General features: G+C 45.5%; 1 protein-coding gene across 1 annotated transcript in view; it reads right to left on the bottom strand.

The window, feature by feature from the left end:
* ZNF236 (zinc finger protein 236) overlaps positions 1-16,722 on the bottom strand; it is a 502,799-nt gene that overhangs the window by 224,832 nt on the left and 261,245 nt on the right. The window contains exons 12-13 of the mRNA XM_030211824.1: positions 10,308-10,511; positions 7,844-7,988 (exon numbers count right to left, since the gene is read on the bottom strand). Coding sequence (XP_030067684.1) covers positions 7,844-7,988; positions 10,308-10,511 — 349 coding nt within the window. The remainder of the gene's footprint in view (positions 1-7,843; positions 7,989-10,307; positions 10,512-16,722) is intronic.

Raw genomic sequence — 16,722 nt, 5'->3', positions numbered from 1 at the left:
GTATGTATCATTCGCTTTCTCCGAGGACAAGCAGGCTGCTTGTTCTCACGACTGGGGTATCCCTAGCTCCCAGGCTCACTCAAAACAACAAACAGGGTCAATTGGGCATCGCAACAGCGAGGACATAACAGAAATTGACCTATGAAGAACAACTAACTGAGAGTGCAGCCTGAACAGAATAAAACCGGGTCTAGAAGGGTGGAGTTGGATTCAAACCCCAAACAGATTCTGCAGCACCGACTGTCGCGTCGGGTATCCTGCTGGAGGCAGTAATGTGATGTGAATGTGTGGACAGATGACCACGTCGCAGCCTTGCAAATCTCTTCAATAGTGGCTGACTTGAAGTGGGCCACTGACGCTGCCATGGCTCTAACACTATGAGCCGTGACATGACCCCAAGAGCCAGCCCAGCCTGGGCATAAGTGAAGGAAATGCAATCTGCTAGCCAATTGGAGATGGTGCGTTTCCCGACAGGGAGCCCCTTCCTATTGGGGTCGAAAGAAACAAACAATTGGGCAGACTGCCTGTGGGGCTGTGTCCACTCCAGATAGAAGGCCAACACTCGCTTGCAGTCCAATGTGTGCAACTGACGTTCAGCAGGGCGGGTATGCGGTCTGGGAAAGAATGTTGGCAAGACGATTGACTGGTTCAGATGGAACTCCGACACCACCTTTGGCAGGAACTTAGGGTGAGTGCGGAGCACTACTCTGTTATGATGAAATTTAGTATAAGGAGCATGAGCTACCAGGGCTTGAAGCTCACTAACTCTACGAGCTGAAGTAACTGACACCAAGAAAATGACCTTCCAGGTCAAGTACTTCAGATGGCATGAATTAAGTGGCTCAAAAGGAGGTTTCATCAGCTGGGTGAGAATGACGTTGAGATCCCATGACACTGCAGGAGGCTTGACAGGGGGCTTTGACAAAAGCAAGCCTCTCATGAATCGAACGACCAAAGGCTCTCCAGAGATGGCTTTACCCTCTACACGATGATGGTAAGTACTAATTGCACTAAGGTGATTCCTTACTGAGTTGGTCTTGTAGAAGGTATTCAAGCAGGTTCTGTGCAGGACAAGAACGAGGTTCTAGGGCCTTGCTCTCACACCAAACGACAAACCTCCTCCACTTAAAAAAGTAACTCTCTTTAGTGGAATTCTTCCTAGAGGCAAGCAAGACACGGGAGACACCCTAAGACAGACCCAATGAAGCAAAATCTACGCCCTCAACATCCAGGCCGTGAGAGCCAGAGACTGAAGGTTGGGGTGCAGAAGCGCTCCGTCGTTCTGCGAAATGAGAGTTGGAAAACACTCCAATCTCCACGGTTCTTCGGAGGACAACGCCAGAAGAAGAGGGAACCAGATCTGACGGGGCCAAAAGGGCGCAATCAGAATCATGGTGCCGCGGTCTTGCTTGAGCTTCAGAAAGGTCTTCCCCACCAAAGGTGTGGGAGGATATGCATACAGGAAGCCCTTCCCCCAATGGAGGAGAAAGGCATCCGACGCCAGTCTGCCGTGTGCCTGAAGTCTGGAACAGAACTGAGGCAGTTTGTGATTGGTCTGGGAGGTGAAAAGATCCACCAAGGGAGTGCCCCACTGTCGGAAGATCTAGCGTACCACCCGGGAATGGAGCGACCACTCTTGCGGTTGCACGAGTCTGCTCAGCCTGTCGGTCAGACTGTTGTTTACGCCTGCCAGGTACGTTGCCTGGAGAAGCATATCGTGCTGGCCTGCCCATCGCCACATCCTGACGGCTTCCTGACACAGGGGGCGAGATCCGGTGCCCCCCTGCTTGTTGATGTAGTACATTGCAACCTGATTGTCCGAATTTGGATAATTTGGAAGGACAGCCGATCCCTGAAGGCCTTCAGCGCGTTCCAGACCGCTCTGAGCTCCAGGAGATTGATCTGAAGTCTGTGTTCCTGGAGGGACCACACCCCTTGGGTGTGGAGCCCATCGACATGAGCTCCCCACCCCAGGAGAGATGCATCCATTGTCAGCACTTTTTGCGGCTGAGGAATTTGGAATGGGCGTCCCAGGGTCAAATTGGTCCGAATCGTCCACCAGCGCAGCGAATTGTGACAACTGGTAGGCAGGCAGATGACATCTTCCAGATTCCCCGTGGCTTGGCACCACTGGGAAGCTAGGGTCCATTGAGCTGATCTCATGTGAAGACGAGCCATGGGAGTCACATGGACTGTAGAGGCCATATGGCCCAGGAGTCTCAACATCTGCCGAGCTGTGAGCTGCTGGGACGCTCTGGCCTGGGAGGCGAGGGACAGAAGGTTCTGAGCCCTCGCCTTGGGAAGATAGGCCTGAGCCGTCTGTGAATTCAGCAGAGCTCCTATGAATTCCAGAGATTGGACTGGCTGGAGATGGGACTTCGGGTAATTTATCACAAACCCCAGCAGCTCCAGTAGTTGAATAGTGCACTGCTTGGACCGAAGAGCTCCCGCCTCTGTGGTGCTCTTCACCAGCCAATCGTCGACATACGGGAACACGTGCACCCCCAGCTTGCGCAGGTAAGCCACAACCACCAAGAGATACTTCGTAAACACCCGTGGTGCAGAGGCGAGCCCAAAGGGCAGCACACAATACTGGAAGTGACGTGCACCCAGACGGAATCTCAGATACTGTCTGTGAGCTGGCAGTATCGAGATGTGAGTATAAGCATCCTTTAAATCCAGGGAACAAAGTCAATCGTCTTTCTGAATCATGGGGAGAAGGGTGCCCAAGGAAAGCATCCTGAACTTTTCTCGCACCAGATACTTGTTCAGGCCTTTCAGGTCTAGGATGGGGCGCATCCCCCCTGTTTTCTTTTCCACAAGGAAGTACCTGGAATAGAATCCCTGCCCTTCCTGCCCGGGTGGCATGGGCTCGACCGCATTGGCGCTGAGACAGGTGGCGAGTTCCTCTGCAAGCACCTGCTTGTGGTGGGAGCTGAAGGATTGAGCTCCCGGTGGACAATTTGGTGGGGTGGAGACCAAATTTAGGGTGTATCCGCACCGCACTATTTGGAGAACCCACTGGTCGGAGGTTATGAGAGGCCACCTTTGGTGAAAAACTGTCAACCTCCCCCCGACCGGCAGGCCGTCCAGCATGGCTACTTTGATGGCAGCTATGTTCCCATGGATCCAGTCAAAAGCCCGTCCCCTGCTTTTGCTGTGGAGGCACAGGGGGCTGCTTAGGCGCATGCTGTTGATGGGAATGAGCGCGCTGGGACTGTCCCTGTGCCTGAGGAGGCCTTCGGGCTGGTTGGTTGTACCTATGCTTGCTGTAAGCGTAAGGTGCAGCCTGCCTGGTCAGGGAAAGACGTCCACCAGTGGGGGCGGATGCTGAAGGCGCCCGGTAGGAGAGCTTGTCGAGAGCAGTTACCCGCTGGTGCAGTTGGTCCACCAACTGCTCGACCTTCTCGCCAAAAATGTTATCCCCCGGCAAGGGACATCCGCCAGCCTTTGCTGGGTGCGGTTGTCCAGGTCAGAGGCACCCAGCCATGAGAGAGTCTGCGCATCACTATACCCTGGGCCGCGGCTCTGGATGCCACATCACAGGTGTCATAGATACCCCTGGACAGGAATTTTCTGCACGCCTTCAGCTGCCTGACCACCTCCTGAAAGGGCCTGGACTGCTCTGGGGGGAGCTTGTCAACCAGGTCCGCCAGTTGCCGCACATTGTTCCGCATGTGGATGCTCGTGTAGAGCTGGTATGATTGGATCCTGGTCACGAGCATGGAAGAATGGTAGGCCTTCTTCCCAAACGAGTCCAGAGTGCGAGACTCCCGCCCTGGGGGCACCAAGGCGGTATCCCTCGAACTCCTTGCCCTTTTGAGAGCAGAGTACACGACCGCTGAATCATGTGGCAGCTGAGGCCGCATCAACTTTGGGTCTGTGTGGACTCTGTATTGAGACTCCGCTTTCTTAGGGATGGTGAGATTAGATAAAGGATTCAACCAGTTCCGAAGCAGTGTCTCCTTGAGGACATTGTGCAACGGTATCGTAGAAGACTCTCTAGGTGGTGATGGATAGTCGAGGACTTCGAGCATCTCAGCCTTCGGCTCATCCACGGTGACCACTGGGAAGGGAATGCTAATAGACATGTCCCGGACAAAAGAGGCGAAGGAGAAGCTCTCTGGAGGCGAGAGCTTCCTCTCCAGTGAAGGCATGGGTTTGGATGGAAGACCCGCAGACTCCTCAGAGGAGAAATATCTGGGGTCTTCCTCCTCCTCCCATGAGGCCTCCTCCTTGGTGTCGGACATGAGCCCTCTGAGCTCCGACCGCAATCGGGCCCGTCTCGACCCCGAGGAACCACGTTCTCGACGATGGTATCGAGAGGTGGACTCCCGCGCCGGCAGGGACAAAGCTCCCTCCATCGACGGGGATTCCACCTGAGTGGCGATCGAGACCGGTGCCACTTGCGAAGACTGCATCACAGGGCCAGAGCCAGCCGGCGCTTCCATCAACGGCACCGTGGGCGCAAGCACCCCCCGGTGCCTGCAAGGCCTGGCGCATCAGCACCTCCAAGATCTCTGGGAGGATGGCTCGGAGGCACTCGTCCAGGCCCGCTGTCGGGACAGGCTGGGGGGCCGGTGCAAGCGTCTGTGCTGGAAGCTGCCCGGGATACCCGACGACCTGCGCGTCGACACCTCTTCGATAGAGGGGGAGCACTCCTCCCGGCGTTGGCGCTTCTTAGGGATCGAGTCTTCTCTCGACGTCCCGGAGCTGCCAGTCCCATGCGCCTTGGAATTATGCTCCGGGCTGAGGCACTGGAGACACCAAACGTGAGGATCGGTTTGCGAGATCTGCCGGCCGCACCGACCACACTTTTTGAATCCGCTCGGGACCTTCAAGGACATCGACGGAAAAATCGCGTCGGCGAGGTCAAAATTGTCGATGGTGGCGGTAAAAGGGCACACTACAAAATAAAGAACGGATGCGCGGCCACAAGGCCGCAACGAGGCGAAACAAACGGAGAAACTCGACGAAAAGGAAAAGTCCTCTTTTCTTTTTTTTAAAGGGGGCGCCAAAAAAACAATAAAGAAAATCACGGACTAGGCCGCAAATCTGTTTTCCAGGGCTGACACGGAGAGGGACGAAGACACGTCTCTCTCCAGTGCAGAAAGCGAAAAAACTGAGCGGGAACAGTCGCGCACGGGCAGGAAGATGGCCGCGCATGCGCGGTGGGCGTGCCCCGCGTGCAGGACCTCCCGTAAGATTTTTTCTTCTGGTTTGAGGGGCTGCCGTGGACGTCAATCCAGTCGTGAACAAGCAGCCTGCTTGTCCTCGGAGAAAACGGCAATATCCTACTCACTCCGATACCAAAAGATACCAAGAAAAAAAACAAATGAAATCACCAACTACCGCCCAGTAGCATCGATCCCGCTGGCAGTCAAACTAATGGAAAGCATGGTAACCAAACAACTACATAAACAAATTCTCAATACTTCATGAATCACAGCCTGGCTTCCGCTCCCTCCACAGCACTGAAATAGTACTACTCACTCTCCTAGCCAAATTCAAACAGGAAATAGCAACAGGCAAAAACATCCTTCTCCTCCAATTCGACATGTCTAGTGCATTGAACATGGTAAACCATAATATACTTTTAAGACTGCTAGATAAATTTGGGATTGGTGGAAACATACTTAACTGGACCAAGGGCTTCCTAACCACAAGAACATATCGAGTAAAATCAAACTCCAGCATATCATCACCGAGGAACACAGACTGTGGAGTACCACAAGGACCACCACTATCGCCGATCCTCTTCAACCTAATGATAACCCCATTAGCCAAGACCTTATCCAACCAAGGCCTCAACCCTTTCATATACGCAGACGATGTCATAATATACATCCCTTACAAAGCCAAACTGACAGAAATCACTAACGAGCTCAATCTCAGCTTGAACATAATGGTCTCATGGGCAAATGCATGTCAACTAAAACTCAATAAAGAAAAAAACACATTGTCTCATCCTCTCATCCCGACACAACGTGGACAACCCCACAAGAATTGACACACCAGACTACACCCTTCCTATCTCAGATAGCCTGAAAATCCTCAACGTAACATTGGACCGTAACCTAACACTAGAAAGCCAAGTGGAATCCACGTTTCACTCAGTGAGGAAACGCAAACGCTTAAAACACATTTCGCCCCCTGATACAATCAATGGTACTAAGCCACGCAGACTACTGCAATGGAATTTATGCAGGATGCAAAGAACAAACCTTAAAGAAACTTCAGACCACACAAAACACGGCAGCTAGGCTTATATTTGGAAAAACGCGATTTGAAAGTGCAAAACCCCTTCGCGAAAAGCTACACTGGCTTCCAATCAAAGAATGCATTGCCTTCAAAGTCTGCACCATGGCTCACAAAATCATCTACGGTGAAGCCCCGGGATACATGACAGACCTGATCAACTTACCAACCAGAAACATATCCAAATCAACACGAACATTTCTAAATCTGCACTACCCAAGCTGAAAAGGTCTTATACAAATCAACCTACACATCCAGTTTCTCCTACATAAGCACACAACTATGGAATGCATTACCAAAAGCCTTGAAAATGACTTACGACTACCTAAACTTCCGGAAATCACTAAAGACTAACCTGTTTCAAAAGGCATACCCTATCAACCCAACTTAAATGCCTGAACTCTGCAACACCACAAAACTCAAGTACGTAATGGACATACCTCAACTCTTCTACTGTAATGTGGCAACACTACATGAACTTTATCCTACCACAACATCACTTTGTATTTGTTCCCCAGAGACTTCAAAGCCTCTCCGGTACTATGTAAGCCACATTGAGCCTGCAAATAGGTGGGAAAATGTGGGATACAAATGTAATAAATAAATAATAACCTCTTATAAACCACTCATGATATTGTATCCTTTTATCATAATCCCTCTGTGTCATCCTCAGGCAATCAGCTTGGAAATACTCAATCTCCAGGTATGTACAAGTCCACACTCATACTACAATGTGTTGAAAAAGTCTTGACACCCTGGTACATTTTTCATGTTCTGCTGTCTAAATAGTACAGTCCAAAATACATTAAATAAGAATTTGTTTTTCAGTTATCATACGCTACACTTTCAACATGACAGAATAATTATAAAAATATTCAAAAAATTAGGTATAAGAAACCAAAAAGTCTTGATTGTATAAGTTTTCATACCACTTGACTCAACATTTGGTGAATCCCACACCTGCAGTAACAACAGCCATGAAATATTTAGAATAAGTGTCTACCATCTTTGCACAGCAGGATGGTGTAATTTTTGATCATTATTTCTGGCAGAATAGCTGGGGATGATCTGTGGACTGCAGTCTTTAAACCTTGCCAGACATTTTCTACTGGATTCAGTTGTGGGTTTTGACTGGGCTTCTCAAGGACATTCACTTCATCTGAGCCACCTATGTTTAGGGTCACTGGCCTACTGAATCTTCTCCCCAGTCCCAGGTCCACGGCACACTGGAATAGGCTTTCCTCCAAGATGTGCCTGTACATTGCACCATACTTGTTTCCCTTGATCTTCTAAAGCCACCTTATTTCCACTGCCAAGAAGTGTACGTATTGCTTAGAACTGAGATTAAAAAGTTCCACTTTGGCTTCATCAGATCACAAAATCTACACTCTTCTGCATGCAGTGTCTCCTAAGTGTTTCATTGCAAATGCTAGATGGAATGTAGTTGTGTCAACTTCTGGTAACTCAAGGATTCACTGAAACACAGTGTTTCACCAGGGGTACTTCAACTTTTGCATACAACAGTAAATTGTCTTCCATTTCATTCTGAAAATGTAACATTGCACATTGCTTTTAGTTATTTTACCTGATATGCTGTTTTAAATGGCAAGACTTCTTATATGCTCGATGGCAATAAAAGCACTTGTAAGGTCTGTCTACTTCATGTGCAAAACTGCTGGTAAAGTAACTTTGGAAGAACTGACTATTCCGAGGGATCGGCTGAATAAGACCTGTAAAAAAAAATAAACGAAAAAGAAAAAAAAGATATGAGATCATTGCTCAATTGCTGGTCTGACTGAAATTAACATTGAGTTACTTTAATTAATGATAATAAAGTATTCACATAGAAATTATACAGAATATTTTCACAATCAGGCCCCATTTCCTCCATCCAGCCCACAGACTACTCTGAAACATCCCTACACTTACTGATATTAATATCTTTTAAAGTTTGACTACAGAAAGCAAAGTTGATTATTTCTAACAGGTGCTTTTTGAAGTTAGTGAATCATCAGTCACTTGACATCAACATACATTTCATGGAACTTTCTAGGAATTTCTTCAAAAGACCTTTTGAGACATGCGCAGTAATTCTCATACATCCACAGAATAACTCAGTACTTTAGTTAAGCAAATAATCTCATCTTTAAAATGGAAATAGGGCGAGTATGCGAGAATGGTGATTTAAGAGTAATGATAGGGTTGCCAAATTTTACCATAGGTCATGACTGCAGCCTCCTACCCCTCCCCAACCCCCACCTGACGGTGGGGGTGGGAAGAGAAGAACTGTTACACTGACCTATTCCATATTAATTAGACTTATACTTATAAGAAAATGTCAACACAACTTTATTCTATCTAGATAAAATATTTGGTATTTTGGGGGCAAAGAAGGGATCTAAGTAAATGATGCTGGGAAAGGAGGAGGAGGAAGGCTAGAAAATGAGGAGAGGAGGGAAAGGGAGTGGATCTTTGTTCTCTTCCTCTCCAATTATTGCTATTAATTGTATCTTCCTAAAATTATTTCCTGCAACAATCAATAAAATTATCCTTCTGGTACTGGTATATTCTGTTTACATAAGATAGTGATAGCAGAAAAGGAGGAGTAATTCTTTGTAACAAATATATTTAAGATGACAAAAAACAGGGGTGTGAGGAAAGGAGGAAGCAATATGGGCCATCTTGGAAAAGAAGAGATACCTTGTTCCTCTACACAGAGACAACAGACCTCAGACTCACAGGGAGGAACTAGATAACTCTGACCAAATATATTTAAAAAATGAGAATGAAGAGAGATATAGTATTACTACACTTTAACCCACCAGATGTGGATTGGAGTACTTACCTGTTGAAGCAGAAAGAAATAGATACCTTACAAGAAAAAAACGTTTTATCTAGTACTCAGAAACCAAGAGAGTCATGTTAATACTGAGCTGTGGCAATCAGCACTCTTTTTAAACACCAACTGCTGAATGCACTTGCAATATGTTGACTGCAATTTACCATATGCATGCTTTTAGAAAGGTCAAAGTAAAGGCCTAAGCTATACATATGGATAGGGGTAATTCTAAAACAATATAGAAAAATCTATGCCTGCTTTTCTTTGTAGAATACAAGAAAAAAGAATCTGCTTCATGGGCCTGTGATAGAAATCACCTGATTACCACTACATATATTTTAAGTTTGAACAAAGAACCTAAACAAAAAATTCAGTCAAATAAAAATATGCAATACACTGTTACACACTTAATATTTTTTTTATTTATAAGTAATTCAAAATAATGCACAAGCAAAAATGAACAACTTATACAGAAAAGCTAGTATCCAAGAGAAAAAAAATCAATCATTTATAAGTTATAAAGAGGGGCATAATCAAACATCGCCGGCGAAATAGTTCACCAGCGATCTATTTTGGTGGTGGCGCAACAGCTGGCCGGAACCGTATTATCGAAAAAGATGGCCGGCCATCTTTTTTTTCCCGATAATACGGTTTAGCCTGGCCAAATGCCAGAGTTCGCCGGGTTTAAGATCGCCGGTTTTGTTTTTCAGCGATAATGGAAAAAAATGCCAGCCATCTCAAACCCGGCGAACTCCAAGGCATTTGGTCAAGGGAGGAGCCAGCATTTGTAGTGCACTGGTCCCCCTCACATGCCAGGACACCAACCGGGCACCCTAGGGGGGCACTTCTAAAAATGTTTAAAAAATACACAAATAGCTCCCAGGTGCAAAGGGTGGTGGGTTTTTTTTGGGTGGTTTGGGGTTTTGGTTCATTAATACCAACTGAGTTTTCTTACTATATACCACGGTTGTTTCTGGAATCTGGTTTCTTAATAAAAATATTTTAGCCATAAGAAAACAATGATAGTTAATATTTTTTGCTTATGATTTCTCCAGGTGAATAAAGTGCTAATAAAGAAAAATATTTCTTGCATTATATTGCTAAGAAAATTTGGCCCATTTCTAAAGTGTATCAGAAATAAGACCTATACAGACACAGCACAAACCAAATCCATGCCTGTTATTTCTCCAGATTCAGACACAGTATTTACCTAAGTCCGTGATGAGTATGGGTTCTTGCAATGGGATATCTGGTACCGGGACGCTATTCTTTCCTACTCGGACTTTGGCAGGCTTACGTTGATGTCGCAATTTCCTTAGTTCACTATGTTTAAAGTGTGAAGCGACATGAGTCTTCCTGTGCCCTGAGGTCCGAAATTTTTTGTCACAGTGAGGACAAGCAAAAGGTCTCACACCTGGTTTGAAGAAAAAAAAAAAAAAGACATGTGTATGTTTCATTACAAAATTGAAGTATATGTTTACAATGTAAAAGTCTTTTGACAAAATCAAATATTTACCAGTCTGGAGATACACTTGGCAGCAAAAATATATAACTATACCATACCTCAAAGGAACACAGAATCTCACATAAAGACTTCATTATTGACTCTACAGAATGAGTATTAGCAGTGCTTCACTCTTGGAAATGGACTTTTATGAAACTGTATGGCCTATGTACAGGTACAAATTATGCACATGGAGGGTAATGCTATAACAGAGCGTCTAGGATAAGAGGGTGATCAGGTACTTATTTCAAGCCAAGTCTATAAAGGAAAATATGTGCCTACTTTTCCGTACAGAATACTAGCGCAAATGACAGAAACTGAGCCTTCATTTAAGGCTCAACCACTTATTTATTTATTGGGATTTATTAACTGCCTTTATGAAGAGATTCACCCAAAGTGGTGTACAGCAGCCACAGTTTACACCAGCCCTATGGCTGCTGTAAATGCTCACAAACAGATGTTAGCCAGAAAATGTGTAAATTACAGAAACTATAATATGCACAAATTTTGTGCACTCCACCCATGATCCATCCAAATTCTGCTCATGTACATGTCCACTAGCATTCTACAATATGAGTATCCATGTTTGTTTTAATCGTTGCCACAATAAATAAATAACTCCTTAAATCCTTATTGGTCCTGTTTGTCTTGATTAGATTGTAAGGTCAGTCGAGCAGGGACCGTCTCTTACGTGTTTTGTGTACAGTGCTGCATACATCTAGTAGTGCTACAGAAATGATAAGTAGTAGTAGTAGTAGTAGTCTGAGACCCTTTACGTGCATTCCTGGCAAAATCAACATCATCAGAATCATAGATGTGCTGGTTCCCATACTGGGAGGGAATTCAGACTGGCAGCTGGCACATCAAGAACAATTTTGGATACATAAATTAGCCACAATTACTCCTAAAGGACTTAATGAAGAAATTAAGTGGCTCTCTCTTTTTGTGATTCGTGTGGATGATCATGCGACTGTTTTCAATTTGTTTTCTTTTAATCTAGACACTATTCTACTACTACTACTTAACATTTCTAGAGCGCTACTAGGGTTCTGCCCCCATATTCATAGAGGTAGGGTATATTGTGATGTATATTTAACTTGAGTATTATCTGTATTCAATTGTATTGTTGTGTATAGATAGCACTGTGTTTTAGGGTTGCTTTTCCTATAGTTTGCAGTATCCTGTGATTGACTCCTTGTGAGCTTTCCCTATTGGCTGTTAGCTTTGAGCTAGGGCCAGCCTTCACTCTCTGCCCCTGCGGGCTGTGTGAGAGCCCAGTCTTGCTAGCATCAGTGTTGCAACCTCACTTTTTTTCCATGAGTTTGGGCTTTTTTTTTTTTATATTCTTTTTTACAACTCATTGTTTCTTTTTTTTATTTTTTATTCACAGGTAGATTATTTTTGAGCTTGTTGGCGCTGGCAGCACATGTGAGCAGAACGACTCACATATGCTGCCAGCGGCCTGAGCCAGAACTCTGGCATCTAGCGATTGGCTGAGCTGTGGTCTCCTGGGGCAGAACACCAGGTGCTAACAGTACAGAGCCAGCATGCAGAAGAGGGTCAGGGTAAGCACTGGTTCCAGTTCCTCTAATGCCCAGTAGCTGGAAGGGACGTAGCCGGGCGAGTGTTTTAGCGTATGATTAAACTTCACAGTATGTAAAATGATGAGATATTTGGGGGCTTGTTTTTGAACTATCGTTTGTTTTGGGCTTTTATTCTTTTTTTTTTTTTTTTTAGGGAACACACTCTTGTTTTTCCATGACTACCTGGCAACACTGGCTAGCATGCCTTGGTGATCAGCAGCTGTTCTATGGGGCTAATCCCTCCTTAATCTACTGTAATTCAATCACAATTTTTCATCATTTTGCCAAGTCATTCCCCTTTTATTTTCCCTGACTTACCCCCCATTATTCTATTTTGAATGTGTTACAGCTTTTCCTCTCAGCTGGGCTGAGGATCTGGCCATTTCCATGCCTCTGGAGTGGCTACATACAGATCCTATATGAAGAACGCAACAATTCTCTTCCAAGCAGCTAAACTATAAGTTTGATTTTCTTTTTTTATTATGAGTACTACAATAAAGAAGAGTTGCTTAAGAATTGACAGTCTACTGGTACAGCTTCTACATGAGGATAGTTTAAGCTGGCTGTTTAGCTACACTATTCTTTGCCTAGAACAGCACAGTGAAAAATCTTGGACACTACAGTAAAAATCTTAGGGGGCGTGAAGAGTGAATTCTAAGATTTTAGTGGACGTGTGCACGCAGCGTAATAAGCATTCCTCAATGTGAAAAAAGAGCAGAGTTACAAGTGCATTCATTAAGGGGCCCTTTTACTAAGCTGCGTAGGCGCTTACGCATGCCAGTTTGGAACTACCACCCGGATACCACGTGGCCAGGGCAGTAATTTCATTTTTTTATGCGCGTCCGGGCAGTAATTGGCATTGTACACGTGCTGACGATTACCGCCCAGTTAACACGAGACCTTACTGCTAAGTCAATGGGGTAGCAGTAAGGTCTCAGGCCCAAAATGGATATGCGCCAATTTTTATTTTGCCACACGTCCATTTTCGGCCCCCTCCCCCAAAAAGGGCCTTTTTGTAGGTGCGCTGGAAAATGGTCCTGCACGCATCCAATACACTCGTCTACACCAGTGCAGGCCACTTTTCAGCGCACCTTAGTAAAAGGACTCCTAAAAGCTTCTAATATGTGACCTCAAAGTGAAAATTAAATAATTCTGCAGAAGAACTGTACAGTGTGAAAGCTCTAAGCTTTCTACTACTACTAATCATTTCTATAGCGCTACTAGATGTACGCAGCGCTGTGCACTTGAACATGACGAGACAGTCCCTGCTCGATAGAACTTACAATCTAATTAGGACAGACAAACAGGACAAACAAGAGATAAGGGAATATTAAAGTGAGGATGATAAAATAAGGGTTCTGAACAAGTGAACAAGGGTTAGGAGTTAAAAGCAGCATCAAAAAGGTGGGCTTTTAGTTTAGATTTGAAGACGGTCAGAGATGGAGATTGACGTACCGGCTCAGGAAGTCTATTCCAGGCATATGGTGCAGCAAGATAAAAAGAATGGAGTCTGGAGCTACCAGTGGAGGAGAAGGGTGCAGATAAGAGAGATTTACCCAGTGAACGGAGTTCCAGGGGAGGAATGTAGGGAGAGATGAGAGTGGACAGGTACTGAGGAGCTGCAGAGTGAATGTACTTATAGGTCAATAAGAGGAGTTTGAACTGTATGCGGGAACGGATAGGAAGCCAGTGAAGTGACGAGGAGAGGGTTAATATGAGCGTACGACCCTGGTGGAATATTAGTCGTGCAGCAGAATTTTGAACAGATTGAAGAGGACAGAGATAGCTAAGTGGGAGACCGGTGAGAAGCAAGTTGCAATAGTCTAAGCGAGAGGTGATAAGAGCGTGGATGAGGGTTCTGGTAGTGTTATCAGAAAGGAAAGGGCGAATTTTGCTGATATTATAGAGAAAGAAATGACAGGTTTTAGCAGTCTGTTGAATATGTGCAGAGAAGCTCTAAGCTTTTTTTTTATGCTGGTGTTGTCTTAAAGGAATTTTATAGAACTGTGTTTTGAACATCTGTGCTAGTGATTTCATTTTTTTATGCTGGGATTGTCTTAAAGGTGTTTTCATTGGAACTGTGTTTTAAACCTGTGAGTTAATCAAGTCAATCTCGTTACTAAGAATCTGGTGTCTGTTTTAAAGGTACATTCATTAGAATTGTGTGTTGAATCTACACTACCAGGGACTTAATTCAATCAATTTCGTTACATAGCATCTGGTGACTCATAGCTTTGGAGGACGAGCAATTTGTTTAGAGGTGTGTGGTAATGCATTTTGGCAGCGCCGCAAACAGCTGGCCAGACCCGTATTTCGAAAAAGATGGCCGGCCATCTTTTGTTTCGATAATACGGTTCCCGCCAGCCAAATGCATTGGATTTGGCCGGGGTTTGAGATGGCCAGCTTCATTTTTTAGTGATAATGGAAAGTTATGTCGGCCATCTCAAACCCCGGCCAAATTCAACACATTTGGCCGTGGGAGGAGCCAGCATTTTTAGTGCACTGGCCCCCCTGACTTGCCAGGACACCAACCGGGCTCCCTAGGGGTCACTGCGGTGGACTTCAGAAAAGCTCCCATGTGCATAGCTCCCTTACTTTGGGAGCTGAGCCCCTCAACCCCCCCCCCCCCCCAAACCCACTACCCACAAATGTACTGCACCCACTAAAACTGCTCCAGGGACCTGCATACAGCCTCTACGACTTACTGCTGCTGTATAACTTTGGCACACCAGTTGACACCTGAAGACTAATCTCTTTGAAAAAGTCCTTTATTTGAATAAGCACGTTTACTCACAGTTAACTGCAGATCAGAGGTTGTGCCCCACTGGCAAAGAGTCCCCTGGTACTAAGATGAGCATTAGGTCAGAGCTGGCACAATGGTGTACAATGCCCTCTTTCAGCACCATTCAAGGTAAGAACTACGTGGGTAACACAGGAAAGGGAACTAAAACTGGCTTACAAAAATGGTCACTACCGCATGGACTACAACAGGAAACAAAACAGGGCACAATCTGACCCAGTAAGCAGGGGGAAAGCACCAGGGGAGTAGAGCCTACCAACTACCAATACCTACACCCACCACAATGCATTGCTGATGTGACTCTGCAGTGCAAATAACAGAAAAGGTGTCACACTCACCCCAGAGCCACATCACAAGCAGGAAAAGGCTGTCGGAGGACAGAACACATTCTGCTGTCATGGAGGTGGGTACGGCATTTGAAGCTGGCATACAGGCTGGAAAAAAAAGTGTTTAAAGTGGGGGTTTTTTGGTGGGAGGGGGTTAGTGACCACTGGGGGAGTACGGGGAGGTCATCTCCGCTTCCTTCCGGTGATCATGTGGTCAGTTTGGGCACCTTTTTGAGGCTTGGTCGTGAAAATAAAAGGACCAAGTAAACCCGGCGAAATACTGCTTAACGCCGGTTTTTTTTTCCATTATCGGCGAAAGCCGGCTATCTGGTAGCCACGCCCATACCCGCCCATGTCCCGCCTTCGCTTCTCCGCCGACACGCCCCTTTGAACTTTCACTGGCAGGCGACAGGAAAGCGGCGATGCTGTCAAAAAAGCAGCTTTCGATTATACCGATTTCGCCGGCCATCTCCCGATTTGTGTCGGGAAATGGCCGGCAATCACTTTCGATTATGAGCTGGCTTGTGAACTGTGAGCTACGCTGGGCATTTTCAGACTTGGTTTGATAGGTAACTGAGGTTACCTGTATCCTGCTCTTAATATCTTCCTGATAAACTATTGACTCCTTATTCTATTTCACCCCCTTTTTATTCTATCCTATTAACAAAAAAACAAAAAAAAACCTAACCCTTTCCTTTCATTTGTAGAGGGTCTGGCCTGTAAATGTTCCTCATCTTTCTTCATCCTATTGCCTATAACCTAAAATTGTACTTTTATGCTGGTATTGTCTTAAAGGGCTTGATTTCATCTTTGTATGCTGGAATTGTCTTAAAGGTGTTTTCATTGGAACTGTGTTTTAACCTGTGACTTACTCCAAGCAATCTGGTTACATAGAATCTGGTGACTCTGATGAATCTGGTGTCTGTTTTTAAAGGTGCATTCATTAGAACTGTGGTTTAAATCTACACCGCCAGAGACTTAATTCAATCAATTTGGTTACATAGTATCTGGTGACTCAGACTGGAGTTAGACATTGCTTTGAAGCTTATCCAGCAAGAAAAAGAAGTAGCCGCCATGAAGGCCAAAGCCACAGCCCTGGAAAAGGGTATAAGGCAAGTTGGCGGGGAGAATCAGCTCAGCCACATCACCACAGAAGATTCTGTCCAGCGAACTGTAGAATATGTGAAGGCTCATACCCTGGCTCACTAAAGCACACAGTCATAGTCTGACTCAGAAGAGTCTTCAGAATCTGAGCAAGCATGTTCCTCTACACCAGAATCTAATTCACCTGAAAGGAGCAAGCCTAAGGCAAAGCGTGCTACAGAGGCGAACTACCACAGTGATCCACACAATCACATGCATATGGATGCACTACCAATGATTCTCGCTCCAGGAAAATATACTGATATTCA

Source organism: Microcaecilia unicolor, chromosome 1 (genome assembly GCF_901765095.1).
Source record: "Microcaecilia unicolor chromosome 1, aMicUni1.1, whole genome shotgun sequence".
In the NCBI taxonomy this organism is placed as follows: domain Eukaryota; kingdom Metazoa; phylum Chordata; class Amphibia; order Gymnophiona; family Siphonopidae; genus Microcaecilia; species Microcaecilia unicolor.
The sequence above is the reverse complement of the archived record's forward strand: the minus strand, read 5'-3'. Positions and strand labels throughout refer to the sequence as shown.